The following is a 24,030-nucleotide window of genomic DNA, read 5'->3' as shown; positions in this document are numbered from 1 at the left end:
AGGCTCCATTAACATGTGTCATGATGTATTTCCCTTGAGCAGCAAGTTCCACGGCTCCTGATGCCCCCAGTCTAATATCCATTTGGCCTACACTCAGCTATCATTAAAATTCACTTTGCTAAGAATCATGAAAAACATACAAAAAGTTTTGCTGTCTTTGACACATAACTCTCCATGCTCCTGCCCAAATTCTAGATGGCAATGCCAAGGAGATTCAAAATCTGGTCTACGACACCCTCACTGACAGTGGCCCCCAGTGGCACTTAGATGCTCATGATCATTGGGAATTACCATTGAACTTACAACCAGCAGGGATTCCCATGTGATTATTTAGATTACAGTGTACATATGTGAACACAATTCGAACACTTAAGCTTTGAGTCAAACTGATAAAAAAAAAAAAAAATAGGAAGCTTTCATTATTTATTATGCTCAGGTAGGCAAGTGGAGGGGGCATCATTTGGGGTAAGAATTAGACATTGACTTACTTTGAAGTTCAGGTGTCTTTTAGGAGTTACTGACAAAAGCATATGGTCCTGCTCCCCGCCTGCCTTTCATGGCTAGGTAGGCAGGTCAGTAAGCAAGTGTATCCTTGTGTGAACATATGAACCCATGCAGAGGGCAGTTCCTTTAGACAATATTCATTTCCAAGCCACATTAAAATTGCCAGGAGCCCAGCTTTCTTGGCCATGTGTCAGAAGCCCCAGAGAATCCTGAGGACAAAATGGACATTCTTTCACCCTGGGGACCAGGCACTCTCTATTCCTTAGATCATATTAATGATTACTTCATGTCAGACTATGGTGTTCCTCAAAAAGACTTTAAAAAATTCCCTAAAGAACACAAGCCCCAATACTCTCTAAAAGACACAAATTGGTTATTTTTAAGTATATGAAGATAACAGTAATTTTTATTCATGAAGTTTTTATTCATAAACTGAAAGGCATAAAGCCAGAAGCAATCAGGCTGGTAACAATGGGTAAAGAAGCCAGGGCCAGCAGCAGTCTAATCCTGGTAACTTCTGCTTGCCCAGGAGAGCCTGTGAGGAGTAGGAAACTGGTAGCATCTCTACGTCCTGCTTTCTGCATGACTTAATTCAGGAATGTGCCCCCTTCTCTACTATACAGCTACAGCGCCCCAGTGATGAGCTAGGCGCCTGCTCAGGGAAAAACTGGAAAGCTCACGTCAGCCCCACCAGTTTCATCGAGTTCTAGCCCAACCTTCTTGTCCATTTTGAGCCAGGCCACTGTGTCCTTGATTGTGTACTGCAGTCCAAAGAACCAGGTTTCTCGGAGCCCCAGAGTCCGGCACACCAAATCAAAGAGGTCCTTCCCTTTCCACTTCATCTGCAATAACAAACCAATGGGGAAGGACACTGTGAGCAAAAATCATTAATAAAACCTTTTCTCTGCACTCTCCACTCTCAGGTTCCAAAACGTGGGGATGACACTAAGATAGCTGATGAGGACTGAATTCCTAAATAATTTTAAAGCTTCCTTTACAAACCCATGAGTGGGAAAATACCAATTAGAGCTTAATGGCTTAATCACTGCAAAGCATACACAATACATCCCTTGGACAGTTCCTTACGGATTTTAACATCCCCAAAGCTGCTAATTTAGGAAAGCTGGTAAATAAGCATCCTCATTTAGGAGAGTCTAGCCTCTTAAGTTAACTCGGGGAGATGGCTAGCTTCTAGGGACATTCATTCCCTTGAAATTTTGTTGTTGATTTTTTTTTTAAATCATTACTTTGCCCTTTGATAAAAGGCTAGTATTCCTTTAAATAAGACTGGTTTTACTACAAGTTTTTTTTTAATATAAAGAAATTATAATCAAAGTCATAAATCATGGAGAAAAAGAACCATGAGAGACCAGACAGTCCAATCACAGGTCTGTCCTGTCGAGGATGCCTAACTGAGGCCAAAGGGGAAGCTACTCACCCAGTCACCCAGAGCAAATTCAAACTCCTGGTATCTAAACCCAGGTGACGAAAAGATATCAATATACTGTAGTGTGTTTATCCTATAGCCTCACTTTCAAAAGAACCTGAAGCAATGGCTACTAATCTCTTTTCTCAGCTATTCCATCTGCTATGTGGAAAAGCAAGTTCAATGTCTTAAGGGAAGAGAATGGCTGGCAGCTTAGTAAATGTTGCCACCTAGTGGCTTTCAAGTTAAACCACCAGGATGTTCCCATACAACCCCTTAGTTGCTGCTTGCCCCCTCCTTGCCCCAACCACCCCTAAATATCAGATGGACATTCAAATACAAACTCGAGTGCATTAGGATCATATGAGATGCATCATAGAAATGGTGGTCATGAAAGAGTAATCTTTCGACAGCCATGGGAAAAATGAGACCACTCAATTGCAGAAGCATCCGTCCCTTCCTGCCCTCATTAGAAATCTCCACTCAAAGTCTTGGCACACTGAAGATGTATAATGAAAAGGAATGAAAAAAATTCTTAGGCAGCCGGGCGCGGTGGTTCACACCTGTAATCCCAGCACTTTGGGAGGCTGAGGCAGGCGAATCATGAGGTCAGGAGATCGAGACCATCCTGGCCAACATGGTGAAACCCTGTCTCTAGTAAAATACTAAAAAATTAGCCAGGTGTGGTAGCGCATGCCTGTAGTCCCAGCTACTCGGGAGGCTGAGGCAGGAGAATCACTCGAAACTGGGAGGCGGAGGTTGTAGTGAGCCGAGATCATGCCACTGCACTCCAGCCTGGCGACAAAGCAAGACTCCATCTCAAACAAACAAAAAATCTTAGGGTTTAGAGACTTGCTATAAAACCAAGAAGGGAAAAATAAGTTAGACCTCTGATACCTGATTGGTTTTTGCTAAAACCTGATTCTACAGGGGAGTTTTCAAGTAGGCTTTTCATTTTTAACACATATGAATGAACAGTGGGTTCTCTACAAGGTACTCAACAGGAAAGCCCATTCCTTCTCTGTGTTTGCAGTCAAAGTCAAGCAAAGCAGCAACCTAGATGGAAGAATATCAGGACCACAGCAGACAAGTAGCTGAGATGCATACTGGCTTTTATCTTTTAGCAGGGCCGTTTCTCCTATCTGTCCTTCAACTTCTGCCCTGTCTCCTCTCTGACTATAGTGGGGCCACTGGAACACTATAAAGATTGAGGTCTTTAGGGATTATTTTGAGAAGAATAAAAGAAAATGATGAGTTTTATTTTTAACAGATGATCTCCTTCCTCGTTTTTAAGGCTGAGTAATGGGCACATCCATTTCCCAGTCTGACAATAGGACAAAAGGCTTTTTAATTCACCAAAAGTTTTAATTCCTACAGGCAGACTTCACTGAAGAAATGTTATTTTGGAAAACTAGAAGCTTCAGGATGCTGATTATCCTCTTGTCTCTATTTTAAGGCAGCTCTAGTATATAAATTATAAATGACTACCTTGCTACAAGATAATGTAACATTAAAGAACAGGCATTAACTTGGAAAAGGTAAACACCCAAGGGTTGAGAAGATCAAGGTAACGATTCCCAATCTGCCATAACTCATGGTCATGGCTGGGCTGGGCTTTGGCAAGAAGGGGCTGTCTGTAAGTGGGGTGTGCAGTGCAGAGAAACAAAAGCTGCCAAGGGAATGATGAGTGAATTTCCTGACATGGGAGTTTAAATTCTCCAGCATAAAATTGTATTAATGCAGTTTTCCTGTATTCCCTTCTACTTTGTTTTTAAAATGCAAAACTGTCTTTGTTGAATGCAAAAAGACAATGTATTTGTCCCCTTGGCACTTGCAATACAGTGAGAAGTGCATCAACTCTGACACCAATTCAGAATGCCCTACTTAGATTTTTAACTTTGACACAAAGGATCGTAGACTGTCAAGAGTTGGAAATGAGCATGAGTAATTACCTAATGTAGACTCATACCCTTTTTGTGCAAATAAGGAAACTGAGTCACAGGATTCTTTGCCAGCTGCCAAAGCATACACTGGCCTTTTTCACAGTGATCTAACATAGGCAAACCGCAGACCCCAGAGTGCCTCTTTTCCTGTTCTGTGGGGTCCCTTTGTTCTTGCTGTCCAGCACTCCCCAGACACCTTTTCCAGTAAGTAACCAGTGTTTGAAACAAAATCCATTCTCAGAAGAGTCAGATATTGCTCCTTTACAGCTCAATGTGAATTAAGCCTCTGTTACCTCCCACTTATTCTTTCAACAAGGATTACAGAGCACACCCTACATGCCAACCAATGTTAGACACTGATGCTACAAAATGGTGGAAGCAGTGTTCTGCAGGAGAAACAGGCAAGACCTAGGTCAGAGAAGGCTTTAAAGAGCAAGTGAGAGTTAGATGCAGGAGAGAAGGCAATAAGTCTTTTTTTAAAAGTCATGCTTTCTACAGGAAACTGCAAGTCATCTTGTAAAGCTTAAACAGACAGGAGGTGGCATGGCGGGAATGGGGCTCCATTTGGGACCAGGTGGCTCAACTTCAGCCAAAAGCTGCAAAGTCTTTGAAGACCCTTGAGCAGACGAGTCATAGGCTCCAATCTGCAATCTGGATGGACTCTGACAACAGGGTGGAGTATGAGTTGAACAAAAGAAGCCCTGGATCAAGAAGGCCGGAAAGTAGGCCAACCCCTGACATAAGGAAGGCAGTAGAAGGGAGAGAAGGCAGCCTGAGAAATGGAAAAGAGGCAGAGTCACAGAACAGGTGCCTGAACAGGACCAGAGGAGACAGAATTAAGAGGGACACCTGTGTGTCTGGCTTGAGTACCAGGTGGTTCCACTAAAGGAGAGATGGAATCAAGGAGAAGCAGCAAATCTGGCAGAGATAGACCAGCAATTAAGTTTTAGACAAGATGAGTGAAGGTGCCTGAGGAAACCAAGTAAAGACGTTCAAACATATTTGATTTAAAGCCCTAATTCCACTTAAAAAATAAAATTTTGTCTTTAAGCAATTAAGAAGTCTTTCTGTTTGGTTAAATCTAACCTCAACATGTTGTTACCTACATCAGGTTCCACTTTCCAACAAGCCCTTCCCCAAATGCATGAGGTTTGCTCAGTCTTCCTAATTTGGGTTTCTACTTCTTTAAAAACAAGCGCCATTGGTCACAGTTGCTCTGGGTGGTTCTCAGGACACCCTGGGAAAAGAGGTCTTGAGGTGTGGACGGGACTTCCAGGTGTCAGCCAACTTGCCACAATATGACCAAGCTCATCTTCAGTGTCATCACTCATCCACTATACCATGCTGATGCTGTGAAGTGACTCACTGTCCTCTGAACATCTCCCGAGACTGTAGGTGCCTCAGCACAAGGGCAGTATTAGTCCTCTTTCTGCTCCCCACAGTGCCCAGGCAAGTGTGTACATACAAGACATGGCAAACAATGGCTGTCCACAGGACGGACTGTGGACGGACTTGACTACTTCAAAAACCCAAAACTCAAAGACTTAAAGCCAGTTAACTCCCGCTCACCCACCTCTTCCACAAATAGTTAGTGAACACACACATTGTGTCCAAGCACCGCCCAAGGTGCAGGGGACAAATGGGGAAAAAGAAACAAGTCTCTACACTCAGAGGACTAGGATATGAACTAGCTGGGAAAAGATAATCACCTCCTTCATCGCACACATAAAAACCCCAGGAGTGGGCTTTCAGCACTATAACACTTGTGAGTGCCACAACAGGACACCCAGCGGCTGTGGGAACCTCCTATCCTGGGCAGGTAGGGAAACGACATCTAAACTGGCTCATGGTAGAAAAGAGGAACCAAGTGAAGACTGGGCTTGGGGAAAGAGGAGCAAGCAGGTAATAAGTATGTTCCAGGGAGAGGGAATAGCATATGCACAAGTCTAGAGGCAAAAAAGAGGTCAGTCGTCCTTACAGGAAATGGGAGTAGGATAGTTCAGTCTGGCTGGAGGATAATGCTATGTTTCCAAAAGGACCGAAACTACCATCTAAAATCAAGAACAAAAAAAACAAAATAAAAATAAATACATAAAATCAATTCTTTGTCAACTAACTCTACCTCTCTCATCTGAACCAAAAAACACAGAAAGTTATCTGGTGACCATTTTCTCCATTCTCCCAAGTAGGGAACACACTAATACCATTCTAGAAACAAGAGAGAAGTTAAATTGTTACCTAAGATGGATGCCTCAGGACATGAGGGCTTAATCTTTCCAGGAACTAGTCTAAAAGGAATATAGATAAGTGATGGTTATCTCCATTGGTATGAATCTCTGCACTGTCACTGTGTGACCTTGGGCAAGTGACTGAACTTCCTTGTGCTTTGCAAAGGGGATAATAAACAGAACTCATCTTAGCAGATTGATCTAAGGATTAAGTGCACTGATTCATTTAAAAACCCTAAGAGAGTGCTTGGCCCATAGCAAATAAATACTCAGTAAGGGGTAGTTATTGTTAATTGTAACTCTGCCACCTCTCCTTAGATTCTCAAGTGGCACTGTTTAAAGCCTCCCAGCCCTGCTTCACACCAAGGATGATGGATGACAGATCACAAAGGGCACCATCAATTCTCACTGAGCTAACCATACTATCAGTCATTTGACAAACCTTTATTGAGCATCCACTACGTCCTGGTCATTGTGCTCAAAACAGGAGAAAAATGATGATTTGAGGACAAGACACTGTCCCTGTTCATGTCTGACAGGGAAGACAGGTAAATGGATCACAAAAATGCAACCTGGTAAGTGCTAACAGAACAGGGTACAGTGGCAACACAACTCGGGCCTGGGTCTCCGGGAGTAAGGTCTTTCCTGAGGAGAGATGCTGTTTGAGCTGTATCTTGAAAGCCAGGGGGGTAGTTGAGCTGTGGTGAAGGGGCTGACGATAGGGAGGTCACGCCAGCCTGAGGGAACAGCAGGTCTGCCGCTTGGGTCCAAGCTGTTGCAAAGTGAAGGAATGTTCTTTGCACTTTTCTAGTATCTGACAAACAGCATAATTATCCTATCTGCAGTACTGAATGTTCAATGCAGTACTGAATATGCAGCTTCAGCCCAGTGCGTGTGACAATTCTGACTCTCCACGCTGATTAGGAACTGGGTTGTTCAGTCACTGATTCGAAGCAGTGATGCATCCTGCAACAATACCTGTGGGGCTCCAAGAACCTAGGACTAGTGGGATGAGTCTCATGTTTATTTTCTGGTTAAAAAATGTTCTTTTTGGATACCTGATGGCACGTAACGCTTTCAGGCCCTGCACTCGTGCCACTTGAGGGCCTTTTTGTTAGGGTTTATCATTTTTCCTCAACAGGTTGCCAAAAGAACAGCTCCTGGTTCTGATTAAATGCTCATTTAACCCCATCGCTTTCCACGCAGCCAAAGTGCTCAGACTGCTCTGGATCCACCACGGTTCCCTGCCTCATCTCAGCCTAGTGAAGAAGAGGGAGGCTAAGAGGCAGATGCTCATTTTGCAGAAGGAAAGAGAGAGGTGGAGGGTGTGAGAAAGGTGACTTGCGGGAAGAAGAAAGAGAGAAAGGAGCACAAATGTGGACTCCAATGCCTGGAAGCTCCCTTCCACAGACCTCCTCCTCAAGGTGCCCTTCAGGCATAGAGACTAATAGGAGGAGTCTGGAAGTCGGATGCTTCTCGCCTTTGTGGCTGTGCTCACCCATTACTTTAACAGGCTGCAGTGCTATTTCATAGATATATACTTGTGCCTATATCATGGATAGATGTGTATGAACTTTATAAACAGGACTAAGTGCTATCAGCTTGCTATTTTTTTTTTGTAGGAGCTGGATTTATGAGCTTTACCCAGAGTGAAGTGCTTGTAATTTATCAACCTACAATGTTTTAAGTAAATAGCACTAAGCACTTATGTTCCACAGCAGGAACGTAGCTGGAATGCAGTCCTTTTCTGTTATAGGAAGCAACCAGCACCAATAACCTGCAGGACTGATTGAGTTCTATTAACCAGGGAAGCATTAGGAATAACATCTACTGAACAGCCATCTTGCAACTGGCCAGGTTGAGACTCAACCTTAAAACCGCTATTTGTTTTTTGCTTTGACAGCTGCATTTCTTCCACTGTTTTCTTTGGGACATACAGTCATCAGCAATCAAATCCTGGTACCTGCTGATACAACAGTGCGGGGTGAGTAAGAAACCAGACCCATGACAGGAAAAGGCCACAGTTTGAAAAGGACAACTTTCTTGAAGAAAGTGAACTGAATTTGGCTACTATATATGAAATGCCTAGGTATTAGAACCTATGGAGAAATGTTGGCTTTAAAGAGAATACTAAAATGTGGAAAAAGCTAAGAGAGAAGCAATATTCCCTTTCATAGGGGTCTGGTGGGCTAAATTATCAGCCACGTGAAGAATGCCGTTTGAACGGCTGTCTCCTCTGCAGAAAATGAAAGAGAATCGACGAACTCAGCATTCACATATCAGTTTCTTCTAATTAGCTCACAAGCTGCCCTAGCATTTGCCAGAAAAATTGTCAAAAGGTTAGCTCCCATACAGATAGAGCAACAAAAGGAACGGCACCGCCCCAGGCTCAGGACATGTGCCACGTGTCTGCCGTTATTTCAGAAATGGAAAACAAAGGATGATGTGATCTCCCCTCTCAATGTTTATCTATAACTGACTTCTGCAGTCATAGCTGGCCTAAGAGAACAGGTTTATAGGAGACTTGAGAATTTAAGATGCTAATATACCAGATCCAAACCTAACCTGAATACAACTTTTATCTGTTTTGAAAAATAGAGGCCAAATACCTCAATTTACAAGAAAAACACAATGGAAAGTTATAAAAGTAATTTTACTGTACAGTAAGTGAATAATAAATTCCATTAAAATCTATTTTGATTAAGCGAAGAAGATAAAAAAGTGCAGTAATATATGTCTGACACTGATACTCTCAATTCAGGGTATGGTATCACCACACAACAAAAGCTGTTCTTGTGTCTCATGATTAAACCGCAAAACCATCATGCCGTTTCCTTTCACAATTAAAGGATACACCACACCTCAGCCATTACTCTCAACATGAGGGGAAAAGAGATCCTCCAAATAGAAATAGATCACAGGACAACACCTGTGAAAAGTGTGGGAAAAAAAAAATAGATCACAGCAAAAAGAGGGGAGGGGGGAGAGAGAGAGACTTTTTTCCTCTGCTGTACCAATCCTGAACCCCACATCCTTCATTTAAATCTGGGCAAGATCTCACAAACTTGGAGGCCAGGCGCAGTGGCTCATGCCTGTAACTCCAGCACTTTGGGAGGCCGAGACAGGTGGACCACCTGAGGTCAGGAGTTCGAGACCAGCCTGGCCAACATGGTGAAACCCCGTCTCTACTAAAAATACGAAAACTAGTTGGGCGTGGTGGCGCATACCTGTAGTCCCAGCTACTTGGGAAGCTGAGGCAGGAGAATCGCTTGAACTTGGGAGGCAGAGGTTGCAGTAAACCAAGATCACGCCACTGCACTCCAGCTAGGGTGACAGAGCAAGACTATCTCAAAAAAAAAAAAAAAAAAAAAAAAAAGATGTCACAAACTTGAAAGCTCCTCTTTGCAAAAAATCCCAACTGTAATCTCTTGCCCTGTCAGTTTCTGCCATAATCAACTACAGCAAGCAATTTTCTTCTCCCAGTTCTCCAATCATCTCTGTTATTATGCCAAATCTATTTAATTACTTCCTTCAACTCTTCACCAATTTCTTCCTCCCTCCTTCAACCAATTACCCTACCTTATTACAACCCAGCCTATGTCCTCCCATGTCAGCAAACTTATGTGCTTCCATTTATTTGTAACTAGACCTTTCTAAGATCTATCCCTTTGTCTCCCTGCTGTCCATGTCCCCCAATGCCACATACATGAATCAGTATGGGCTTTACACGTATTGAAAAATGAGGTACTTGTCTTTCCCCAAGTTTTCTGTCTTTCCTCCAGTTCTGCAGATCACAAACTCCTTGAAGGCAAGGGTGTACACACACACACACACACACACACACACGCGTGTGCATGCGCATGCGCACACACACAGATTAAGTCTCCCAGAACCCTGGCAAGTGCTGCATAATCTGTGGATACTCCATAAATGCTTGATGCTTGTGGTTGGTTGACGATGTTGATGATAATCATGATAACTAGATGAGGCTTCTGAGCAGAACAGTCTTCCAATTAATGATTGCAATGAAGCAAGAATTTATGACACTCGTTATTAAAAATGTAATTGCATAATTAGGCCTTAAGGTATATATTTTACCCCTTTGGTGACACATACTGATTTCCTCTCTCTAAAAATACCTTGGCAAGGAAATCTAAATCTCAAACAACCAAAGAAGAAAATTTTCCACAGAACAAAGGAGACTAGTAAGAAACAAATCACAGCACCTTGGGAAGCCACAAAATGGAGCTTTTAAACTCTGGTAAGTCTTTCAAAACCAAATGAATTACAGTTTTTTAGGGGAAAAAAAGGCCTTATGCTTGCAGTTTCTGGCATCTTTCCCGCTGAAGTGCAGAGCAGTTATGGGAGCGGGAGGAACCCAGCAGGGAGGTCTGTATCCTAGATTCTCTGCCTCAACCACACACAAGTCTATGACTTGGGTGTGCCATGCAGCTCAACCGGGCCTCAGTTTCTTCATTTGTAAATCTCTTATGAGCCATGCAATCACCATATTTTACTATGCTGTAAACAAAGAAGATTCGCTTCAAAGTTGACTGACAGATGACAAAGCAAAAAGAAACAATACAACCATCATGCTATGAAAGCAATACAGTCCCCACAAAAGCAAACACGACAATATCTTTGGAATTTAGCTCACAACATGAGAGCAATCATAGGTCATATAGTCAAACAGCTATAAAACACCCAAACCCGCTGTGCTGGGTAAGTCACTTAACCTCTTTGGGTCTCGGCTTCCATAATCATCAAGTGGTCTTCAGGATTAACACCACTCTCTGAGTCTATGAGCTTGACATGACTTTGTATAAACCATGTAGCATTTTTCATTGCTACGATAATTTTCTTTTGATCCTTTAACATCTCATTCTGTATCTTAAAATCATTTTCAGGGATGTAAATGACTTCACCTTTAGTTTATGTGTGGTTTCACATTCTTTTCCCTCATTCAGGGTCTGCTATTACGTTCCTTACTCCTAATAATCATGAGTTGACTGTGTAATGATGAACTCTCTGATGTAGTAAAATTGGGAATGATAAAGCTGCTGAAAAATAGAAGTTCTTATCACCTAGCATGTTATTGATATTCAGTGATTGGCAATGATTACAAATGTGTGATATACTGAGAATAATTTTGCAGAGCACTACAAATAGGAAACAATAGTAAATTCAGCACAAATAAGGCACAAGGTTAAATTTCAAATGCCTAAACAACAAGTACAACTAGCAGATTACGAAACACAACCCCTGACTAAGTATCAACCAACTGGTTACTCCTGCCCTGGACAATGTAAAAATTGTGGTTAGTATGTAACAATGCATTCCTTCAAAAAAGCTCCAGCACAACAGAGCTAGAGCATGATCCATTCACATGAACTAGCTTCTATTGAACCCAGACGTTTGCCTGGAAAGAAATTTTGAATATTCTCTGTTTCTAGCTTGACCTTTTGATTAAGTTTCATGGTCATCAATGATAATAAAACTGACTTTAATAACATTAGAAGGTACAGGCATGAGTGGATAGGACTGGTAAAAATATCTGCAGATGGGGCTGGGCGTGGTGGCTCACACATGTAATCCCAGCACTTTGGGAGACCGAAGCGGGTGGATCACGAGATCAAGAGATCGAGACCATCCTGGCCAACATGGTGAAACCCTGTCTCTACTAAAAATACAAAAATTAGCTGGGCGTGGTGGCAAGCACCTGTAGTCCCAGCTACTCGGGAGGCTGAGGCAAGAGAATCGCTTGAACCCAGGAGGCAGAGATTGCCATGAGCTGAGATGGCGCCACTGTACTCCAGCCTGGTGACAGAGTTAGACTCCATCTCAAAAAAAAAAAAAAAAAAAAGTCTGCAGATGGATGAGAACTACTGTGGGCTGAAGACTAACATATTTATGAGACTGATTTAATCTCAAAATCAATATGATTAAGCAAGTAGGGAGATGCACTGTTGGTGAATTTAAAACCACAGATCAGTCGAGATACATTTAGTAATTACTCTGGGCTTCAGTTTTAAGTTTTATCTGAATGTCAAACTATCAAAACTATTGAAACAAGAAGACTAAAACAGGCAAGGTGGAGGGAAAAGCTATAAGCAACATAACTCACTAAGAGAAAGTTTATATGAAGTTTTCAAAGCTCGGTCCAAATTTGGCAAAGAAGCAAAAAAGAGAACAGTGGCAAAAGAGTTGGAAGAGAAAAGGCTGTCTTTAAAAATGATGCAGTCTGGCACCACCTAGTGGTGCCACACAGATTCCTGAACTAGGACAAGCACCTTGTGTCAACATGAGTGACTAAAGATTTCATTAAAAATTTTTCCCTGAAGTCAGCACTACTTTGGTAATAAATTTTGACGCGCTAAAAATGTCCTAAAACATGTGGATTTAGAATCTAAATTAGACAAAGCACAGACAGGAGGACAGAACACATCATCCTGTAACAAGAATTGAGAAGCCTCGTTACCAGCTGGCTAGAAAGATTAGCAGCTCTGAGAAAACTCAATTCTGGGTTTTTAAAACCTCAAACGCTTTAGTTTATGAAATTAAAAATAAACAAGCAGCAAAAATGTTCTTGGACAGGAATGCAAAACTAGCATGAATAACTGGAGAAGTCATCAAAAACAAAGAAAAAAGAAAAATTTCAATATGACACACTAGGGACAAAAGAATGCAGAATAATTAACTATGGCAGAAATCCGAAAAGAATCCTGCTATCACCGTGGACATCAAGCTAAATAGAGATTGTATTACTTAGCATGTTACAAAAAAGAAGATCTGGCCGGGTGCAATGGCTCGTGCCTGTAATCCCAACACTTTGGGAGGCTGAGGCGCGTGGATCACAAGGTCAAGAGATCGAGACCATCCTGGCCAACATGGTGAAACCCTGTCTCTCCTAAAAATACAAAAATTAGCTGGGCTTGGTGGCGCACGCCTGTAGTCCCAGCTTCTCGGAAGGCTGAGAAAGGAGAATCGCTTAAACCTGGGAGGCAGAGGCGGAGGTTGCAGTGAGCCGAGATCTCACCACTGCACTCCAGCCTGGCAATAGAGCAAGAAAAGAGAAAGAAAGAAAAAGAAAGAAAGAAAGAAAGAGAGAGAGAGAGAGAAAGAAGAGACAGAAAGAGCAGAGAAAGAGAAAGAAAGAAAGAAAGAAAGAAAGAAAGAAAGAAAGAAAGAAAGAAAGAAAGAAAGGAAAGAAAGGAAAGAAAGAAAGAAAGAGGACCCTTCAACAAGAACATGGCATAAGGTGAGTCCATTTTATTTGGACTAATTATAGTTTAGAGGGTCTACAATTACAAAGGCATGGATAATCTGAATAAGGTTCAAAGAAAATGAAGGCAATGATTAAAGGAGAAAATTCACAGTGCTTCCGGCATGAGACACTTCCTGTTCCCACACTCCCAGCCCATGACAACATAGATAGGTAACATTTATCAAATGCTCACTACGGGTCAGGCCCTGAACCAAGTGCCTGTAAAGGTCCACCTCATTCATGTCTCAAAACAACCCTGGCCAGGCACGTTGGCTCACACCTGTAATCCTAGCACTTAGGGAGGCCAAGGCAGGAGAATCACTTCAGGTTAGGAGTTCCAGGCCAGCCTAGCCAACATGGCAAAACCCCATCTCTACTAAAAATACAAAAATTAGCTAGGCGTGGTGGTGCACTCCTATAATCCCAGCTACTCAGGAGGCTGAGGCACGAGAATCGCTTGAACCCGGGAGGCAAAGGTTGCAGTGAGCAGAGATTGTGCCACTGCACTCCAGCCTGGGCAACAGAGGGAGATTCCGTCTAAAAACAAACAAACAAAACAAAAAAAACCCTATAAAAAAGATACTATTATTCTCATTTTATAGATGCAGCAACTGAGGTTTAAAGAGTTAAGTTCAAGGTCACTTGGGAAGCAGGTAGCAGAGGCAGGGCTTTTCCCAGGCCAATTTACCCCTTCCATCAGGGCTGTAGCTCTTATTCTTTAAGCAATATTCTTCCTGTCCTCTAGCAGACTTCCTCATGCCTATACACTCAAGTCTTGAGATGACTTCCTACCAAAGCAGGAAATATGAAAGGGAGAGGAGCACAGTGAGACTCTTCTGCCCAGATCACCTAAAATAAGACGCTAAAGCTGAGGGCCTTTGAATGTGAGTTCTTCCCCTCATCTTTCAGAAGAACTGAGGCCTGGGGGAAATAAGTGATGCGCCCAAGGTCACACGGTGGAGCTCTGCCTAGAAGCCTGGTGTTCAGACATCGGTTTAGGGATCTTGATGATTTTACACAAGTAAAACGATGCAGGAACCAGACAAGAGAAAGTGCACTGACTTCCTGAGCTCAACTCTGGCCAGCTTGATCCAAATTCCCTTCTGCCTGCCTGACTTCGGCGACTGAGGACTGGCTTTGGACCTGAGAATCTCCTGAATCTTGAGCCTAGCAGGTCTTCTGCTCATTCTTGGTCACAGAACACCCTAATCTCTAGATTCACTAGATGCTTACATCTGCCTAGTTTTGTCCCAACCCCCAGCAAGTCCCACTGCTGTTCAGGTTTCAATGTGATACCTTGCCCAAAGCGTTTGCCTTCTAATTATTTCCTACTTCCAACCTCTCTCTCCCTACCCCAAACCCCAAACGTTCCAAATCATTTTGCATGCCAACCACTTTAAATCACACTTCTAGTAAAAACTTCAAAGCTCTTCATCGCATCTGATGAATACAAGCCTCTTTAACCTGGGCTTCATGAGCCTCCAATATCTAGCTTGAAGCTACCAATTCACACACATCTCTAGCTGGGCATGTTGGCTCATGCCTGTAATCCCAGCACTTTGAGAGGCTGAGGCGGAAGGATCGCTTGAGCCCAGAAGTTCCAGACCAGCCTAGGCAACATAGCAGGATCCCATTTCTTCAAAAAAATTAGCCAGGTATTGGTGGCATGTGCCTGTAGTCCCAGCTACTTGGGAGGCTTAGGCAGGAGAATCACTTGAGCCCAGCAGGTCAAGTCTGTAGTGAGCTGTGATAGCACCACTGCACTCCAGTCTGAGTGAGACCCCATCTCGAAAAAAAAAAAGGCCGGGCACGGTGGTTCACGCCTGTAATCCCAGCACTTTGGGAGGCCGAGGCAGGCTGATCACAAGGTCAGGAGATCAAGACCGTCCTGGCCAACATGGTGAAACTTCGTCTCTACTAAAAATACAAAAATTAGCCATGTGTGGTGGTGCACACCCATAATCCCAGCTACTCAGGAGGCTGAGGCAAGAGAATTGCTTGAACCCGGGAGGTGGAGGTTGCAGTGAGCAGAGATCACACCACTGCACTCCAGCCTGGGCGACAGAGCGAGACTCTGTCTCAAAAAAAAAAAATACAGGGTCTTCCAAAACTGAACTGTCAGTGAGAGGGAAGCGGATTTTAAAAGTCAAAGAAACAATGTCGTCTGAACAGTTAACTAACTTTTCAAAATCCATACATGAAAGAGTCTCAGAATAAAGATGTTACCAATTGCTATCTAGGTGGGCATACCAAATATTATAAGACACCAGGCTGAATACAGGCAGAAGCATTCTGACTATGTTAAATATGCAACTAGACAATGCTTAACTGTTATAACATAAGCCTCATTTTAAGCCAAAGGTAAGGAATTCTCATTATATCATGAGAAAGTGAAAATGATTCACTTACAGAAAATGTCCACTTGATTCAAAATGACAAACTAGACACTGAGGTAATGTAGCACGGATCGTTAGTCATGTCATTCATCCGGCAAAAATGTAAGCCACTGGCAAGTTTACAAAATGCTTTTGAGATAGTATCATACACCAAATGCAATAAAATAATGCCATAGGCAATAGTTGTTAAGTTGAGGAAGTCCTTCAAAGGATCTCTTCTTTCCACTTTCTTTTTCCTGTTTACCAAATACCTAAGTTCTCTCCAGGTTTCTAACTTTTTCTCTCCTACTTCTCTTTTACGCTTCCTATTTGGGTAGCATAGGGTAGTGGAAAGAGGGCTGGCCTGAAAGACAGATGACCTGGCTTCAAATCTCAGTCCCATCACTTAGAAGCTATGTGGTGACTTTGGACACAAAGAAGAGGAAACCCTTGAGCAGAGTCTAGAAGGAGAATGAGTTCAGTTCTGCCAAGCAACAAATGAGAATGGCATTCCAGGCAAAGAGAACAGCCTACACAAAGGTGTGGCAGTGTGAAGGAGGGACCAGGACAATAGGCTCAGAGCAAGAGGGTGCGTGAGGAAGTAGAGGAGAGGCTGAGAAAGGGAGCAAGCTAATGACAGGCACTGAACTTATTTCCTTTTTATTTTTTTAATTAATTTATTTATTTTTTGAGACAAGGTCTCACTCTGTCACCCAGGCTGGAGTGCAGTGGTGCAATCAGGAAGCTTATGGCAACCTCGACCTCCCAGGCTCATGTGATCCTCCCACCTCAGCCTCCCGAGACGCTAGGACCACAGGTGCACACCACCACAACCGGCTAATTTTTGTATTTTTTGTAGAGATAGGGTTTCGCCATGTTGCCCAGGCTGTTATTTCTTTAGGTAACAACCATTATATATAGCACTTATCTTGTGTTAGGTACTATTCTACGTACTTTACCAGTAATTACTCAAATTTAATTCTTGTAACACTATGCAGGAAGAATTAATTACATTCACCATTTTACAGATAGGGAACAGAGGCATGTGAGGGGGTTAAGGAGCTTTAAGGTTGCAAAGCTGGTTAGAGGCAGAGCCAGGAATCAAACTCTGAAGTCTATGCTTGTAATCTCTAGGCTATGCTGCCTCAGCGGCCCCAACAAGGAAACTGAAGCTTGAGCTAAGATTTGCTCAACTTACATGTCAGCCTCAATGTGAGGTTCAAATAAGCAACTGCAGGCTTTACTGGTCGATATTAAGTTAAAGGGTGTGCCCATCTATTCTCCCTATTCTCTCACTACCTACCTGTCCCTGTCCTATTCTGCCTCTTTCAGAATAGACAGTGGCTGCACTAAGCCTTTAAGCATGCTATGTATCCTGTCTAAGCCTCTGTTTCCCCACTTAAAGATGAAGCCAGTTACAGAACCTAGGTCCAAAGTAGTCCTTGATCACTGCTAGGAGGTGTTCCCTGCCTGGTCAACGTGGGCACCCAGTAAATCAGAGCTGCGTGTGGTGGTTCACACCTATAATCCTAGCACTTTGGGAGGCTGAGGCAGGAGGATCCCTTGAGCACAGGAGTTTGAGACCAGCCTGAGCAACCAATGTAGGGAGACCCCCATCTCTATTTTTTTTTTTTTTTTGGAGTCGGAGTCTCTCCCTGTCATCCAGGCTGGAGTGCAGTGGTGGCTCAATCTCAGGCAACCTCCACCTTAGGCAATTATCCTGCCTCAGCCTCCCAAGTAGCTGGAATTACAGGCACATGCCATTGCCCCCGGCTAATTTTTCTATTTTTAGTAGAGACGGGTTTTTCCCATGTTGGCCAGGCTGGTCTTGAACTCCTGACCTCAGGGATCCACCTGCCTCAGCCTCCCAAAGTGCTGGGATTACAGGAATGAGCCACCATGCCCGGCCAACCCTGTCTCTATTTTTTAAAAAACAAATAAATAAAAGAGACAGAGTCTCACTCTGTCACCCAGGCTTCATGCAGTGGTACGAACATAGCTCACTGCAGCCTCGAACTCCTGGGCTCAAGTGATCCTCTTGTCTCAGCCTACCAAGTAGCTAGGACTACAGGTGCGCACAACCACGCCTAATTATTGTCTTTTTTTTGAGACAGAGTCTCGCTCTTGTCGCCCAGGCTGGAGTGCAGTGACGCGATCTCAGCTCCCTGCAACCCTCACCTCCCAGGTTCAAGCAATTCTCCTGCCTCAACCTCCGGAGTAGCTGGGACTACAGGCGCCCACTACCACGCCTGGCTAATTTTTGTGTTTTTAGTAGAGTCAGGATTTCACCATGTGCCCAAACTGGTCTCGAACTCCTGGCCTCAAGTGATCTGGCCGCCCCGGCCTCCCACTGGGATTACAGGTGTCAGCCACTGTGCCTAGCCTATTTTATAATATCTCTTGAATGAATAAATGAGTCCCTGTTATATCAAATGAGGTAGTGTGCATTTAAAGCATTTAGTATGGTACCTAGCACAAAGTAACTGCTAGTCCCTAGCCCTTTGTCCCACACAAAGGCAGAATGGGGTCCAGTGGAGGGCAGCACTAGCCAGCATCTGTTTCTTCGCACCCCTTCATCAGCACGCACGCACTCATCACTCACCCCTGCCTGTCCTAGACCTGAGTAGTGGCACCCATGCCATCCATAGGCACTACTTAAAACCCATGGGAGAGGCCGGGCACGGTGGCTCATGCCTGTAATCCCAGCACTTTGGGAGGCCGAGCCAGGCAGATCATGAGGTCAGGAGTTCAAGACCAGCCTGACCAACATGGTAAGACCCCATCTCTACTAAAAATACAAAAATTAGCCTGGCGTGATGGCAGGCACCTGTAATTCCAGCTACTCAGGAGGTTGAGGCAGGAGAATTGCTTGAACCCAGGAGACAGAGGTTGAAGTGAGCTGAGATCACGCCACTGCACTCCGGCCTGGGCGACAGAGCGAGACTCCATCTCAAAACAAACAAACAAACAAACAAACAAAAAAAAACCCATGGGAGAGCACAGCGGTAAAAAGGTAGATAACAGGCCAGGCATAGTGGCTCATGCCTGTAATCCCAGCACTTTGGGAGGCCAAGGCAGGTGGATCACCTGAGGTCAGGAGTTCGAGACCAGCATGACCAACATGGAGAAACCCCGTCTTTACTAAAAATCTAAAAATTAACAGGGCGTGTTGGCACATGCCTGTATTCCCAGCTATTCGGGAGGCTGAGGCTGGAGAATCACTTGAACCCAGGAGGGTTTGGTGAGCTGACATCGTGCACTCCAGTCTGGGCAACAAGAGTGAAACTCCATCTCAGAAAAAAAAGGTAGATAACAGTCTTACTTCTGAAACAGGAATAGAAGTTTCTTGTTGCACTAATATAGAGTATAGAACTATTACCCTGTACAACTACACTGCCCTCCAGAGTTTACATCCTTGAAGGGGATGGTTTGCCTGGTCCTAGGGAGCCTAGGATTTAAGATTTTACTGAAAATGCCAGAATTGTTCTATCTGTCTTCCCCTTTAGAAAGTTCCTTCTGTTATGGACAACTTACGTCCACTTGTACGCTGGAATGATCTGCAATGTTGGTATTTAATACAATCATAATCCCACTTAGGTATGTGAAAACATTTAGAATGCCAAACAACAGGAGAAGGAGACTTTGTTTTCAATATAAGATAGTATGAGGATCTCTTACAACTTCCTATTTGGCTTTTCTTACTGATAGATTGAATTATTAGAGTAAAATTCCAGCCTAGATAAGAAATAACATAGCCGTTTAGCCTCCTGGCAAATTACACTCAGCACCCACTTTCTCAAAATGACAAACAACAAATCTTTCAAGTGGAAAAATCTTCCAAAGCATCCAGCCAATTGTGCAATGCAGCAAGTAGTGCAGGAGATTTTTCCCCCTCTCTCTGCAGTAAAAAGAAAAAAAGTCTGAACTTATTAGCATAAGGTAACATGACTCATATGTTAACTGCCACCGGTTCTGAAATTGAGTCCTTCTTGAAAAGCCACCTACATTTGACCTCAATAAAGTCAAGAATTCTACAAGTACTCTCTCTCTCCTTTTTTTTCAAAATGCATCTGCCATCTCCTTGCATCAGCACCTTGCTCATTAATGGACAACATAAAAAGCAGGCAGGAGAATAAAACTAATCACTTACCTGAGCCCTATCATCATAAATCAAACTATGATTACTTTCAACAAAATATGTGAACATGATTTACAAACAGGTTTTTCCACTGGAAATCTGAGGTTCAGTGAGGTGTAATGGCTTGATAAATCACAACAGGGCAGTGCCCATGGTAACCAGAGCCTCCTACTTTAGGCCAATTATAGTCCCTCCTATATCTTCCTTTCTGCCAGGGACTATGCATTCCATGAATCCTTATAAGAACTCTGCAGGGTCAGCATTATTAGTCTCATTTTACCAATGAGAAAATAAGGTCCAGAAAGCTATGTGTCTTGTCCAAAGTAGAAGTATTTTAGCTAGAATTCAAGCCCAGGTCTGTCTTCTTTCAAAGCCAATGCACTTTCTACTACTGCTCTGCTACTCAGAGTGTGGTCCTTGGGCCGGTGGCACAGGTATCATCACCTGAGAGTTTGTTATTAATACAAAATTCTCAGTTCCATCCCAGAACTACTGAATCAGAACCTACATTTTCCCAAGATTCCCCAGGTCATTTATGTAAAATTAAAGTTTGGCAAGCTTTGCACTATACCATCCTGCCTCTCTGAATGTCACCACTATTATCCTTTTCTATAGATCAGTGGTACTCAATGTGGTAATGGAGGTTGGGTAGGGAGAAAGAGGAGATTGGAGGGTGTCCTCCCTACCCCAGGGACACTTGACAATGTCTGAAGACATTTTTGGTTGTCACAACTGGGATGGGGTGGGGGAATGCTACTGGCATCTAGTAGGTAGAGGCCAGAGATCCTGCTAAACATCCTAGAACATACAAGACAGCTCCCCACAACAAAGAATCATCCAGCCAAAATGTCAATAGTGCCAGGGTTGAAAAACCTTGCTCTAGCTGATAATACTGTCCAACATCTTTGGGTCTGGAATCTACTTAATGAAGAAAAAAGAGCTTTTCCTAGCAAAATTGCGGCTGAAAAATCCCTTTCCTGGATGGACACAGTGGTTCACACCTGTAATCCCAGCACTTTGGGAGACCAAGGAGGGCGGATCACCTGAAGTCAGGAGTTCAAGATCAGCCTGGCCAACATGGTGAAAACCCGTCTCTACTAAAAATACAAAAATTAGCCGGGCATGGTGGCACGTGCCTGTAATCCCAGCTACTTGGGAGGCTGAGGCAGAAGAATCGCTTGAGCCTGGGTGACAGAGGTTGCAGTGAGCTGAGATCACACCATTGCTTTCCAACCTGGGCGACAGAGCGAGACTCCATCTCAAAAAAACACTCCCAAAAAACTAAAATCCCTTTCCTTATAGGCTAGTCTCTCTTACCCTCTCACAACATCTAACATCTATCAAATAGTAACTTAGATCAGAGATCAGCAAACTATGGCCCACAGGACAAATCCAACCCACCACCTATTTTTGTGTGGCCTGAGAACTAAGAATGATTTTTACTTTTTTTTTTTTTTTTCTTGAGACGGAGTTTCACTCTTGTTGCCCAGGCTGGAGTGCAACGGCATGATCTCAGCTCACCACAACCTCCGCCTTCCAGGTTCAAGTGATTCTCCTGCCTCAGCCTCCCGAGTAGCTGGGATTACAGGCGTGTGCCATCACGCCCGGCTAATTTTTCTATTTTCAGTAGAGGCAGGGTTTTACATATTGGCCAGGCTGGTATGAAACTCCTGACCTCGTCATCCGTCCACCTTGGCCTCCCAAAGTGCTGGGATTACATGCGTGAGCCACAGTGCCCAGCCTGTTACATTTTTTAATGTTTGTTTTCTTGTGAAAATTATGTGAAATTCAAATTTCTGTGTCCATAGAGTTTTCTTGGAACACAGTCATGCCCATTGTTTACATTTTGCCTAAGGTTTTTTTTTAAACATCTTGATATATAATTCATATACCCTAAAATTCACCCATTTAAAGTGTATAATTCAGTAGTTTTTAGTATATTCAGTGTGTACAACCATCACCAGTCAGTTTCAGAGTATTTTCATCACTTCATAAATAAAACCTTGTATATTTCAGCTATCACACCCTCTACCCCACCCATTTTTGCCAGCCCTGAACAACCACTGATCTACTTTGTCTCTGTAGATATGCCTATTCTAGATTTGCATATGAATGGAATCATATGTGTTCTTTTGCGGCTGGTTTCTTTCACTTAGCATAGTGTTTTCAAGGTCCATCCATGTTGAAGCACGTGCTGGTACTTCATTCTATTTTATTGCCAAGTAATTCCATAGTAAGGATAGACCACATTTTGTTTATCCATTCATCAGCTGATGTATATTTGAACTGTTTCTACCTTCTGGCTATTATGAATACTACTACTATAAACATTCACATATAAGTTTTTCTTGCAAACCTATGTTTTCATTTCTCTTGAGAAGACATCTGTAAGTTGAATTGTGGGGTTATATGGTAACTCTGTGTTTAACTGTTTGAGGAACTGCCACCATGTTTTTCTTTTTATCTTTTTTGAGACTGGGTCTCACTCTGTCGCCCAGCCTGGAGTATAGCACCACAATCACAGCTAACTGCAACCTCAAAATTCTGGGCTCAAGGAATCCTACCACCTTGGCCTCTCAAGTAGCTGTGACTACAGAGGAACGCTACCACACCCAGCTAACTGTCTTCCTTTTTTTCAGACAGGGTCTCGCTTTGATTACCAGGCTGGAGGTGCAGTGGTGCAGTCATGCCTCACTATAGCCTCTCCCAGGCTCAAGTGATCCTCCCACCTCAACCCCCCAAGTAACTAAGACTACAGGTGCAAGCCACCACGCCTGGCTAATTTTTAAATTTTTTGTAGAGAAAAGGTCTCACTTTGTTGCCCAGGCTGGTCTCAAAATTCTGGCTTCAAGTGATCCTCCCACCTTGGTCTCCCAAAGTGCAGGAATTACATGTATGACCCACCATGCCTGGCTAACTAGTTTGCTTTTCAAACTGGCTGCACCATTTTACGGTCTTACCAGCAGTGTAAAAGGGTTCACATTTCTCCACATTTGTTTTTTGTTTTTGTTTTTGTTTTTTCCAGACAGAGTCTTGCTTTGTTGCCCAGGTTGGAGTGCAGTAGCACAATCTCAGCTCACTGCAACCTCCACCTCCCGAGTTCAAGTGATTCTCATGTCTCAGCCTCCAGAGTAGATGGCACTACAAGAGCATGCCACCACGGCTGGCTAATTTTTGTATTTTTAGTAGAGATGGGGTTTTGCTATGTTGGCCAAGGTAGTCTTGAACTCCTGGCCTCAAGCAGTCCACCTGCCTCAGCCTCCCAAAGTGCTAGGATTACAGGCATGAGCCACCATATCCAGCCTAATTTTTGTATTTTTAATATAGACAGGGTTTCACCATGTTGGCCAGACTGGTCTCGAACTCCTGGCCTCAAGTGATCCATCCACCTCAACATACTAAAGTGCTCAGATTACTGGGGTGAGCCACCTCAACTGGCCCTTTGATCCATTTTAAGCTTTTTTTTGGGTGGGGGACAGAGACTCACCCTGTCACCCAGGCTAGAGTGCAATGGCGTGATCTCAGCTCACCCCTGGGTTCAAGCGATTCTCCTGCCTCAGCCTCCCGAGTAGCTGTGATTACAGGTGCCCGCCACCACACCCAGCTAATTTTTTTTTTTTTTTTTTTAGACGGAGTCTCCCTCTGTCGCCCAGGCCGGAGTGCAGTAGTGCGATCTCGGCTTACTGCAAGCTCCACCTCCTGGATTCACGCCATTCTCCTGCCTCAGCCTCCTAAGTAGCTGGGACTACAGGCGCCCGCCACCACGCCCAGCTAATTTTGTTTTTGTATTTTTAGTACAGACAGGGTTTCACCATGTTAGCCAGGATGGTCTTGATCTCCTGACCTCGTGATCCACCCACCTCGGCCTCCCGAAGTGCTGGGATTACAGGCGTTGAGCCACCGCACCCGGCCTACTTTTTGTATTTTTAGTAGAGATAGGGTTTCACCATGTTGGCCAGGCTCGTCTTGAACTCCTGACCTCATGATCCACCTGCCTTGGCCTCCCAAAGTGCTGGGATTACAGGTGTGAGCCACCGTGCCCAGCCATGAGTTAATTTTTGTATATAGTGTGAGGTAAGGGTTTAATTTCTTTTTTTTTTTTTTTGCATGTGGTTATCCAGTTGTCTCAGCTCCATTTGTTGAAAGGACTAT

General features: G+C 43.6%; 1 protein-coding gene across 11 annotated transcripts in view; it reads right to left on the bottom strand.

Moving 5' to 3' along the window:
* The window catches only part of NF2 (NF2, moesin-ezrin-radixin like (MERLIN) tumor suppressor), a 93,757-nt gene that overhangs the window by 58,891 nt on the left and 10,836 nt on the right, over window positions 1–24,030 (bottom strand). For 6 of the 11 annotated variants that reach the window (XR_008622646.2, XM_003811995.6, XM_055105922.2 and 3 more), the window contains exon 2: window positions 1,221–1,346. The exons of the other annotated variants lie outside the window; for them this stretch is intronic. Coding sequence is in view for 5 of the 6 variants with exons in the window: in XM_003811995.6 (XP_003812043.1) it covers window positions 1,221–1,346 (126 nt within the window). In the remaining variant the exon portion in view is untranslated. The remainder of the gene's footprint in view (window positions 1–1,220; window positions 1,347–24,030) is intronic. 11 annotated transcript variants of the gene reach the window in all.

Source organism: Pan paniscus, chromosome 23 (genome assembly GCF_029289425.2).
Source record: "Pan paniscus chromosome 23, NHGRI_mPanPan1-v2.0_pri, whole genome shotgun sequence".
NCBI classification, from domain to species: Eukaryota; Metazoa; Chordata; class Mammalia; order Primates; family Hominidae; genus Pan; species Pan paniscus.
This window is presented reverse-complemented; position numbering and strand designations above follow the sequence as displayed.